The sequence below is a fragment of the Spea bombifrons genome, chromosome 2 (assembly GCF_027358695.1).
Source record: "Spea bombifrons isolate aSpeBom1 chromosome 2, aSpeBom1.2.pri, whole genome shotgun sequence".
Lineage (NCBI taxonomy): Eukaryota > Metazoa > Chordata > Amphibia > Anura > Pelobatidae > Spea > Spea bombifrons.
This window is the reverse complement of record NC_071088.1, coordinates 108,651,598-108,663,841: the sequence shown is the minus strand read 5'-3', so window position 1 is coordinate 108,663,841 and position 12,244 is coordinate 108,651,598. Positions and strand designations below refer to the sequence as shown.

General features: G+C 41.9%; 1 protein-coding gene and 2 non-coding genes across 3 annotated transcripts; all 3 read left to right on the top strand.

Moving 5' to 3' along the window:
* Nucleotides 1-5,236: 5,236 nt before the first annotated feature.
* Nucleotides 5,237-8,320, top strand: TPT1 (tumor protein, translationally-controlled 1). Its single transcript, XM_053455488.1, has 6 exons — nucleotides 5,237-5,376; nucleotides 6,237-6,310; nucleotides 6,525-6,712; nucleotides 7,036-7,141; nucleotides 7,253-7,369; nucleotides 7,720-8,320. Exons 1-6 carry the CDS (start codon nucleotides 5,349-5,351, stop codon nucleotides 7,720-7,722), a joined length of 516 nt encoding a protein of 171 aa, XP_053311463.1. The 5' UTR covers nucleotides 5,237-5,348; the 3' UTR covers nucleotides 7,723-8,320.
* On the top strand, nucleotides 6,893-6,961 carry LOC128476017 (small nucleolar RNA SNORD58). The gene has a single exon (XR_008347046.1). It is a non-coding gene; the product is annotated as a small nucleolar RNA SNORD58 (small nucleolar RNA).
* Nucleotides 7,517-7,647, top strand: LOC128476036 (small nucleolar RNA SNORA31). The gene has a single exon (XR_008347064.1). It is a non-coding gene; the product is annotated as a small nucleolar RNA SNORA31 (small nucleolar RNA).
* Nucleotides 8,321-12,244: the final 3,924 nt, after the last annotated feature.

Genomic DNA, 12,244 nt, shown 5'->3' with positions numbered 1-12,244 from the left:
GAGTTTGCAGAATAGGTGTAGTTTCAACACCCTGACTGTGTCAGAGATTTAACCTAGCATACAGGGCCTGACACATTTTGCCTGCAGCGGAAGCTCAATAAGGTAGGACATAATGCATACCTCCCAACATTTCAAAATGTGAAAGAGGAATTTTTTTTAAATCGCTCTCGCGGAACTCACCAATACAACCAATTGCACTTTACAATGTCGCGCTTGCATTGCAACTTAAAACGCGCTTCATTTTTGTCAGCACAGTCATGCATATTAAAAATAACCAACACATTGAATTCAACCAAACCAATTTATTAAAAAAAAATTAATCTAATACAACAGAAAAGGCAGATCAGCCTTAACACTGGTACTAATGCATGCTACTTACGCTGAAAATATTTCTCAGCAACATGCATTATCTTATATCAGAGCCCTAGCCAGGTAATATCACACAGTAGCATGCATTATCATATATCAGAGCCCCAGCCAGGTAATATCACACAGTAGCATGCATTATCATATATCAGAGCCCCAGCCAGGTAATATCACACAGTAGGATGCATTATCATATATCAGAGCCCCAGCCAGGTAATATCACACAGTAGGATGCATTATCATATATCAGAGCCCCAGCCAGGTAATATCACAGAGTAGCATGCATTATCATATATCAGAGCCCCAGCCAGGTAATATCACAGAGTAGCATGCATTATCATATATCAGAGCCCCAGCCAGGTAATATCACACAGTAGCATGCATTATCATATATCAGAGCCCCAGCCAGGTAATATCACAGAGTAGCATGCCTTATCTTATATCAGAGCCCTAGCCAGGTAATATCACACAGTAGCATGCATTATCATATATCAGAGCCCCAGCCAGGTAATATCACACAGTAGCATGCATTATCATATATCAGAGCCCCAGCCAGGTAATATCACACAGTAGCATGCATTATCATATATCAGAGCTCCAGCCAGGTAATATCACACAGTAGCATGCATTATCATATATCAGAGCCCCAGCCAGGTAATATCACACAGTAGCATGCATTATCTATATCAGAGCCCTAGCCAGGTAATATCACACAGTGACATGCATTATCATATATCAGAGCCCCAACCAGGTAATATCACACAGTAGCATGCATTATCATATATCAGAACCCCAGCCAGGTAATATCACACAGTAACATACATATCAGAGCCTTCAATGCCCCAGCCAGCACACCCATGCTGGCCCTCTCCTCATTGTGTATTGTTGCCCCTATTTGTTTCGAACCATAACTATGACCTTTTTTCTGACTTTCCCACCTTCTCCGTGCTCTCCTCCATGGGATTGACTGCCACACTAGGAACTCTACTGACTCTGTGAGCCCACCCCCTCCAAGGGGACAGGACAAAGAGCCTCACTGTCCTGAAGCAGAAGCAGCACGGCACGCACAAGCCGACTGCTTATCAAATTGCACAGTTTCTGTGCTCCACCGCCCTGCCCATGGAACGGCAAATCGGGACAGAGGTAGGGACAGACGGGACAGAGTCCCAAAATCGGGACTATCCCGCCTAAATCGGGACAGTTGATAATGTATATCAGGGCCAGTCCTAGACCAAGTGGCACCCTAGACAACACTATTCTCTTGTGCTCCCCCATTCTTTTACATAAATGGCAATATTTTAAAGCCTAGCAGAATTGAGCAGTGAACAAGCTGTACAGGCTATGGTGCACAACAATTATTTCTTATGCAGGGGCAACAGAACCAGATACATGGGGTGTGTCACACCCAGGCACAGGAAATAATTGTTCTGCCCCTTACTCTGTACAGCTTCTTCACTACTCAGTGCCCTGTTCCCTGTGTGTCACTGTACACTACTTTACTAGTTCATATATATATTCTAACACTATATACAAACACAAACACCAAACTAACATCATACACTGATGCTCGATGTACACACACTCTAACACTGTACATGGAGACTAACTCCAGCCTAACAATTTACATTGACAACCCCCATACACACTCAATCTAACACTGTGCACTGATACACCATACTGTACACTAACGCACACTCACAGTCAAGATACGGATGCCACATTAACACCCCAAAGGCACACACACTCAAAAACTCTCTATACTGACAAATACACAGTTTAACCCACACACATATTCTAACCCTGTATACTGGCATATACATACACACTCAAAAATAGCCCATAAAATAAGGGCTAAATCCCTGTACACCGATACTCACAGTATATTGGGGATTTGGTATGGGCATGGTTCATTGCGGGAATTTTCGCACTTGCTGGAAGGACACTATCATTGTCCTTAACCCCTTGGAGCAAATGTCCGCTGTACTATACAGCCGTTAAACAAAACCTGGGACAGAGGTGCAGAAGCCAGATCACCACTCATGGACAGCTGTTTTGTCCTTTATGGGACTCATCAGCATGAGGTTGTGATACTGGCTACTGCTGGAGGCTTGGAGCAGTATGAGCAGTACACATGTCAAAGGTTATGGTGGGGTAAATGAAAACCCATCCACTTAAACCTAAGGGGGTAGTGGAGGCATTACTGAACACTAGTCTACACCAACCAAACAAGCCAGTCTGCTGCCACAACTGCACGGAGCCCATAAAGGGTGAAAGAGCTGTCCATGAGCGGTGATCTGGCTTCTGCACGTCTGTCCTGGGCTCTGCTTAAAGGCTGTAGTACAGCAGACATTTGCTCCAAGGGGTCCATGCATAAAGTGGATATACAGTAGAGGCAGATAGTGATGATAATTGTTAACCTTGTTTGCTCACGCCTACCCAGAATGCCCTGCAGCTGTGTCAGCGCCTTCTGGCGTGTCTGGTTGGTGTAGATTAGTGTTTAGTAATGCCTCTACTACCCCCTTAATTTTAAGTGGAGAGGTTTTCCATCACCTTTACCCCACCATGACTTTTGTTATGCCTGCAAAGAAACAAAACAAAACCGAGCCTTCACTGGGTTTGGCCCTTCGAGTGTATGGGGCAGTCAGGGGAAAAACTGATGAGAAAATGAAATGTGGTAGTACTGGAAAGGTGGCTTACATTATGATAAACAGTATGCAAAACTTGACATGACTGACTGTATCCTAAAAAGTCCCCAAGGAGGCAAAAATGCATTGCAACCAGGAGCATTGAGTATGATGGCGCTATATAAAATCAATAAATCATAACTAGACACCTCCATTTTGTGTATTATTCCTTATTTGATGTACTTTGTAAAACTAAACAAAACAGTTGTTCTCGTGTTTCCGCAGCTCTCACACTGACCGGCAGAGCGCGCTAGAGCATCACTGCTCTGAGAGAGCCAAAAAGCGAGCCTGAGCGACTCCACTCCTCTCACCCTCTTGCCGACGCCTAACGTCATTGAATTAGTGATGTCCGGATCATGAACGAATCGTTCATTTGATCCGGTTCTTTTTAGTGATCCGGATGAATCGGTTCACTAGACTGAACGATTCATTTGTAGCGGTTCAGTCTGTGAATCATGCAGCTGTAACCTGATCCTAGAGCTGTGAGTCATCTGCAGAGCACTCAGACACAGACTCTGGGGTCAGGTTACAGCTCATTAATTCACACAGGAACGATGACTTATAGAGTCAGAGAGTCGTTCAAAGAGTCGAATGAACCGAAGAGTCGAATGAACCGAAGAGTCGAATGAACCGAAGAGTCGAATGAACCGAAGAGTCGAATGAACCGAAGAGTCGAATGAACCGAAGAGTCGAATGATTCGAATCTTACAGGGATCCGGATCTTACAAGGATCCGAATCTTACAGAGATTCGAATCATTCAGAGAATATTACTGATACCATACTTTTATAAATAAATACATTAATAATGTTCACACTGCACCCAGGATTTAGATTCCCCTGAGTTTGCCCCCATTTACCTATAACTGCACCTACAGTTAACTTTATTAAATTAATTAAATTAACCCACAGTCATCAGCATAAAATTAACCCTTATACCCCATCAACCATAACTGCCCCTGAAATTAACCGTAAAGATCCCATTAACCATAACGGCCCCTGAAATTAACCCTAAAGACCCCATTAACCATAACGGCCCCTGAAATTAACCCTAAATACTCCATTAACCATAACTGCCCCTAAATTAATTGCATATACTCCAGATAAATTACCTAATAAATTGGTATGGTTGATGGGGTCTTTAGTGTTAATTTAGGGGCAGTTATGCTTAATGGGGTGTTTAGGGATAATTTAGGGGCAGTTATGCTTAATGGGGTCTTTAGTGTTAATTTAGGGGCAGTTATGCTTAATGAGGTGTTTAGGGTTAATTTGGGGGCAGTTATGCTTAATGGGGTCTTTAGTGTTAATTTAAGGGCAGTTATGCTTAATGAAGTGTTTAGGGTTAATATGGGGGTAGTTATGCTTAATGGGGTCTTTTGTGTTAATTTAGGGGCAGTTATGCTTAATGAGGTGTTTAGGGTTAATTTAGGGGCAGTTATGCTTAATGAGGTGTTTAGGGTTAATTTGGGGCAGTTATGCTTAACGGGGTGTTTAGGGTTAATTTAGGGGCAGTTATGCTTAATGGGGTGTTTAGGGTTAATTTGGGGGCAGTTATGGTTAATGGGGTGTTAAGGGTTAATTTTAGGGGCAGTCATGGTTGATGGGGTGTTAAGGGTTAATTTTAGGGGCAGTCATGGTTGATGGGGTGTTTAGGGTTAATTTAATGGTGAGGGTTAATTTAATTAATTTAATAAAGTTAGCTTAAGGTGCAGTTGCAGGTAAAGGGGAATGTAAATCCTGGGGGCAGTGATTATTAATGTATTATTTATAACAGTATGGTGATATTCTCTGAATGATTAGAATGCCAATGAAGGCAGAGAGTCGTTCAAAGATCCGGATCTTACAGTGATCCGGATCACTGTAAGATTCGGATCCCTGTAAGATCCGAATCTTTGAACGACTCTCTGCCTTCATTGACATCACTGGAGGCAGGGGGGAGGATTCACAATGAAAGGGGCGGGGCCAATCGTTAGTGTGCCTGCACGGAGTTACTGGAAAACAGTAACTCCGTGCAGGCACACTGAGTGATCCGAAGATCCGGATCATGAGTTGGATCATTTCAGTGAACGAATCGAAATGATCCGATTCACTTTAATGATCCGAACTTCCCATCACTACATTGAATGCGCTGGCTCCGCCTGCTTCGTACTGCGCACGCGTCGTTTGCGTCACTGGGGCCGCGCCGCCTCTATATGAGCTGAGAGACGCTGTGAGTCGCTCCTTTTTCTCTCCCCACCCTTCTCCGGCACTGAGCCTCCCATTCGACGCTCCGAGGCCTCACCGCACAGTTAACCGCCACCATGATCATCTACAGGGATATCGTCTCCGGTAAGAAACTTTTGCGTAGTACTCGTGCGGTCGCTTCGTTGTAGTTACAACCACGCGGCTACCCAGACGTTAGAACGATTAGCGTTATGCTAATTGTTCTAACGTCTGGGTAGCCGCGTGGCTTTGCGACCCGGAACTATTGGGCGCATAACGGCGATTTATCGAATGCTGTTTGTTTTTTCTGAAGATATACCTGGGCGGGCTTAGCCAATGCACTTTCTTTTAACCTGTAAGCGTATGATGTGGCTACCGCATAAACGGGAATATCTCGGTGCCTGTTTGTAACGTGCTGTGTTGGGGTGTTGGGGCTATTTTTATACAAACGCTAAGCTTTGAAATGCCGCAGATGTATGTATAAAAGCGAGGTTAGCCCAGGGCCTCACTCGCTGCGCCCCAGTAGTTATGTGGGGCTAGAATAGTGATGCTACATCGGATGCCTACGCTGTGACGTTACGTCCCCCGCTAGTGCGTCACCGCTTGAAAGTGGGCGTGTCGATGGGTTGGCTGCTGTTGCCGGGCAGAGTCGACGCGCTATGCGCCTGCTTCCTTTCCGGGGCCTAGGGCGCGACTACAGCTGATGACTCAGCGCATTGTTTGGCGCTATGTGGCGTAAAGCCGCACAGGGCTACAAATTCTCCTTGCGACTTTACTTGCCCATCAGAAAATGGACGCGTTTTCAGGGTCCCTTTTATCCCCCCCCCAGTTTTTTTTTTTTTTTTTTTGTGTAATCGCCATAACTAGTGTGCTCTAACTGTTGGCAGAAATGAGTTATTTTTTAATAGCTCGTGCACGGGGATGCTTATAAGATCTGCAACTATTTCTCCTTGGTGTTTATATTCCAAGTTTTCTCCATTTTTTAGGAGATGAAATGTTTTCGGACATCTACAAAATCAAAGAGAGCTGTGGCGGACTGTGCTTTGAAGTGGAAGGCAAGGTAAGACTTGGCGTGCCTATATATGGGGGGTCTTAATTAGTGTTCGGGATAAACGAGAACTAATCAAGTGGTTAATGGGTACTGACTATAACTGACGTCTGTAGAATTCTCACTGGCTACACAAAGGTAGTTGAAACACAGTGGGTGAAGCAGTTTTGGAGAGAATTTCACAATGTTCTCATAAATGCGTTTTTTTTTCTTTTTTTTTCTTCAGATGGTCACCAGAGTAGAAGGTGGAATAGATGATGCACTTATTGGTGGCAATGCATCTGCCGAGTGCCCGGACGAAGGGACTGATTCGACATCCGTCAGTGGGGTAGATATAGTATTAAACCACAAGCTTCAGGAAACTGGCTTCACCAAGGAGTCTTACAAGCAGTATATTAAGGACTACATGAAAGCGTAAGTAAACTCCAGCTGCTGAGCGTAGTCAAATATGATTTTTATCTTCTTTATCAGAGGGACAAATATGTAGAGTTGAGGTTTTTTCCTGATTTTTGCTTCAGTGCCGTTTAGCTTGGACTGGTTCGAAAGGGTGGCTCTGATCTAGAAATGCATATATAGCGACTTGGAGTCTTGTGTTTGCTGTGATGACATCTTAGGACACCTTTAGAGGCTTGCTCCTATGAAACTAACTTATGTCTGAGCACACTGCATTTCTGTTCCTGCATTGTGGTGTGGGGATGTAGTAAGAACCAATAATGAAAACTGGTTTCCTTCTACAGCATTAAAGCCAAACTTGATGAAAGCCATCCCGACCGTGTAAAACCCTTCATGACAGGAGCTGCAGAGAAAATCAAAGCTATCCTTGGCAACTTCAAAAATTACCAGGTACTTTTTTTGTTCCTAGCTTGAGATAAATAAAATTGCATGGTTAGTAGATCTACATAAACATCTTGCGTAGTACTTGTATGGGTTTATTTAAAAGAAATGTTTTCTCAGTTTTTCACAGGAGAGAGCATGAATCCAGAGGGCATGGTGTGTCTGTTGGATTTCCGTGAGGATGGCATAACTCCCTACTTGACCTTCTTCAAGGATGGCTTGGAGATTGAAAAATGTGTAAGTTGAAAGTGTTTTTACTTAATTTTGTGCCCCTGTGTCTGACATAACTTTATACTGCCATTAACTTTCATCATACCCTGTAAGCAGCACAGAATTAAAATAAGACTGTATTCGACTTTTTATACATTGTGGACGCTGTCTGCTTTGCATCCATTGATAGACCATAAGCTTACCCAGTTGCTTTTTGGTTTGCACAGAGATGCAATATAAACGTTCCTCGCGCTTTCTGACTGTCTGGTAATGTGACTTATCAGATTGAATAGGGGAATACATAGTCTTTCTACATGAACTGTTTATTACCACCTAACTTCCTGTATACATTAACAATTTTTTTTCCCTTCTTGTAGTAACCATCACATTTTGGATCACCTACCACAACTGCTGCTTCTCATCCATTCAAGCACCTGGATAAGTCTTAACAGGCTCACACGGGACTGATGCCATTGAGCTTCGTAATTTACGTTGGCCCTAAATTATTCCAGTGGAGGCACATTTTAAACAATCTTTTGTTATGGTTTAAATAAAGTCCATTGATCTCCGCTGTAGGCAATTTCTTGGTTTGGTGTTTCCTACAATTCTGTGTAGACTGGGCCTTGCTCTTGTGTGTGCGTTTTTTAAAAAGGACACAACGCCTGTTTGCGCAATGGTTCCATGCTTCATCAAACTTCCAGTGATCGCAAAGAAAAGGACTTTATTGTGGACAACCTGCCAATATTAAATTCACCTTTGGGCTCTTGCAGCTACCCCTCCACTGCCAGAGGGCCTTTCTTTGGAAGAACCTCTGACTCTGAAGGTGTATCTTATGCTGTAGTTGCCCTGTATCCCTCCACCAGTCACTGCTGGATGGGGAGTATTACAAATGACTGCTGCTTGTGTTTTTTACAGGCCATTAACCATCTAAAGAATTTTCTTGGAAGTGCTCGCCCCCAAATAAAGATGGTGAAACAATTTGATGTTAATGGTGTCATTTTTTTTCCTTGTTTAATTTCTAACTGGGTCTTGGTTTCCTAGGCTTTGGCATGGGTATGTACAGGCTACAGCCCTAGTGGTTTAGTCTTTGGGGTTCTAAGCTGAGGCTTTAAAGTGAATTCCTTGCCCTGGATCTGATAACACTATGCGCGTAATATAATCCATATCCATTCAGACATTAAACTCGGTATATTCATAGACCTTTCTAGATAGTGTCCAAATGTTCAGGAAATTTACGTTCTGCTTCTAGGAGACATTGATCTGATTCAGACAAAACGGCATAGGTTAAATGTTGGGTTGGTCTATGCCTTGGGCCTCAAGGCTCAGGCCTGGGTCCTGGATTTCTTGGTTATGTCACCTGACTCACAGTCTAGTATAGAATCAGTTGTTACTACTGTCACATGTTCGTTTTGCTAAACACACTGCATATGGCACCTGGTGGGTATAGCTCTTGCAGAAGTTTTTCAATGCTGGATCCAGATGTCTGAAATACTCAAGTTCACTAAGTACCTGTAAAATTAGTTAAAAGCTTAGGAATGCAAGATATGTGAACTTTCTGTCACAATTACATTTTGGCATTTATTATTAGCACTTAAACACTGAGCTGTACCTTGAGGGCCACTGAATGCCCAACTGTCCTGCTTTAGCTGCTCTGCCCTGCTTTTTAGGGACAGGTAGAGCTCAGTGTTTTCTACTAACTGCAACAATCTGCAGTGGGGAAGCAACGTACATTCCTGATGTGAATGGTAGCTTTCCCAATTCATCAGGATAACTTAAATCTGGTAGTCCCTGGTACTAATGTTCAGTAATCCGTATGTGTGGCGTGTCTCTGAGGCGTTACGATGACTTTCATATCCAAAATCTGCTGCATCTTGTAACTACGTGAGTATGTTTAAAGTTAGTGATGCTACAGTACGAGCGTAGTCCTATACTGTTTGAACCTCATGAAACTTTTCCCCTAAGCGTTCAACTTATTTATCTGTCAAACAGTACAATGTTAAGTGTTCATGTTAATGCAAACTGACTACTACGCTTCTGTTATGGGCATTTATAACCAATCCAATATTTGTCAGCCATATTGACCCTTTGGAAACCAGTTTTTATATAGTGGTGTGTAGCCAAGCGGTTGCCTACATTATGACTAGCAACATGGCATTTCATATAGCCAAAAATTTGATTGCATTTATTTATAGAGGGTAGTGTCATGAAATATTGCTTTAGTACCTGTTATATTCTATTGTACCTTGATGGCAAAACATCTAGGAAATGCATGGCTAAAACCTGTTAGGATTTTCCCAAAGCCTTTGTGCCTTGGTTACCTAAAGATAACTAGGTATAAAATTAAGAACATTCCAGAATATCCAAACTTGAATAAGAAGGGGTCTTTACTTAGCTTAAAGATACAGGGCCCAATGCTGCATACATGAAGTGCAATTCTGAGTACTGCTAATTAGCATTTTCTACACCTATTTTAATAAAAATAGCTTCTAGTTTAAGATACTAAGAGCAATTGTAAGCTGCCATTTGAAAGGAGCTACACAAAAAGTGGACAACACATATCTTCACGTTTCAGTAAACGCCTAGGACTGCATAAACATTACCTGCCTACCATTTATAATAATCTAAAGCTCTCTGTGTGGACAGACCTATGCCAAAAATAAAGGCAAGGCATTTTCAAATACAGTCTTACAGAAGGTGTGTGTTTCTATACAAAGGCGTCTTCAGTGGTTTTCTGGAAGGTCTTAAAAGTCTCCGTCAGAGGCCTGGCCTTCAAGCAGCGTATTCTGTATGTGGCCACGTTCCACACTATGGAGAATGAACACAAGGATTACAGGCACTCCTCAGTTAACTAGGATTTCTAGAGTCCAATCCATAGCAGCATATTGTAAACCGACAATAACTGATTGACTCGCTAGCCTGGCCCAGATAGAGAAGGAGCCATTTATCATTCTCATGTATTGGCAGAACCAATAGCAAAATATTGAAAACCCTTTGAGTAGGCAATAATACGATTAAGGTACATTTATAATTTTAGTGTTTATTAGTAGATAATATGCAAAACTGAACAATACCAGAATGTCGTACCACACCCCCAAATGAAACAAATTTAGATTTGGGTGAGCGTGTGATTCATTGGAAGGAGCTCAGTAAGAAGAGAAGCTGAATTTTATCATGGCCTCCACGCTGATCAAACGCAGTAATTTATTGGAATTATGGCACCTCCAAAGGAAGGCTTATAAATATAGTTAACTGCTTGTTTAGGAAATTAAAATACAGCACTACACATGTGTGTAAATAGTAAATAAAAGTTAGAGATATAATGTACAGACTAAATAAACACTGCGTTTGGATGTGGCGTTGGGTTTGAACAGCTTTTTGTAGCACATTCAAGCGGTCTCAAGTAACTTAATTACATCAGTACATGTAACATTTTTACTTTGGATAACGATCATTCAGTCCAAATCCAACATACATAGTAACATAATGTGTTTATACTAGACATCGTGGGAGTATTATGGAGAGAAATTCAGTGGTGTAGCATTGCAAACATTTCTCCACAGTGGTGGCCAGCAAAAGAACATCCATGGCATCGTATTGTAGAAAGCAAAATCTTCCTAGTAAAAAAATATAGCTGGGCACTAGATCATTCTTACGGATGTGTAAGCAAAACGGTATTGTGGGGCCAAAGCAATAAGCCAGTATCTCTAATGAGTAGACAAGCCATACAGAAGACCACAGCTGGTTACAACACTGATAAGTTGCCTGAAAAGAGAGCAGCGGCATTTGTTTAAACCCTGTAAGTAGGGAAACTGACAATTTGAACCCCTGTTGAGGGTGCCGGCCCACTAGGGGCCATCCATCAGAGCTCATAGAGCTCCTTTACAGCACTATCCAAAAGCAAGGGGTGATGAACAAAGATATAATGTGTAAGCAAGGTAAAAGAACAATAGGGACAAAAGAGAGAATGGAGGTGGTATTTATATCTACATAAAAGAAATAAGGCCTTAAATCCTAATATGGTAGTATGATGGTACAATACTAAAGGCTGTTTTTTTAAATCTAAGCTAACCACTAATCCAAATAGAAAAGTAAGTACAAAAAATGTGCTAATACTGCATTATTGGACATTGGGCAGCAATCTTTGTTTAATACACACTATATGACCAAAGTATGTGGGAAGGCTTTACATAATATTTTGGAGTTTGTCTGTGGGAATTTGTGCCAAAACAGCATTTGTGAGGTCAGGCACTGATGTTGGACAACATGTTGATGTTTAATATATATATTTTTTAATATATTTTTAATATACTTCTAATATATTGATTGTTTTTTATGACACTATGACATTTTTTATCCAATTCATCATTGATTTTTAGAGCTTCCTTTTTCTTTTTCTTTTTACACCTTACTTTCAGTGTGTTATCTCCCCCTACGGTATCCTCCTTTATGGTGCTTTCATCTATATATATTTATATTTTTTTCTATTGCTGCCTGCATATTTATTATGTACTTCGCTTTTATTTATATATATATACATTCATCACTTACCTTACTATTTAAATAATATACATACACATCATTCATTTGGTTTTATACATTTTTATTGATATTATCTTGTCTTTGTTTCTTCTTGATATTGTGTCCATGTGCATCTGATCTGAGCCACCCGATAATTTACAATATTGCGAGAACGCAGAGTTCGCTCGAGCGTTCTATTTGAAGGTCTTCGTTTGACGGTGTTTCCGGGAAGAACGGAGGCCAGTGTGGAGACGTAATCGCGTCAGTACGCGATTACGTGATGACGCAATGACACGGCGCCATTACGCGGCCACGCGATGACGTGGCGACGGAACTACCTGGCAACATAATGCCCACACACGGCCCCGCAAAAACGTGATGACG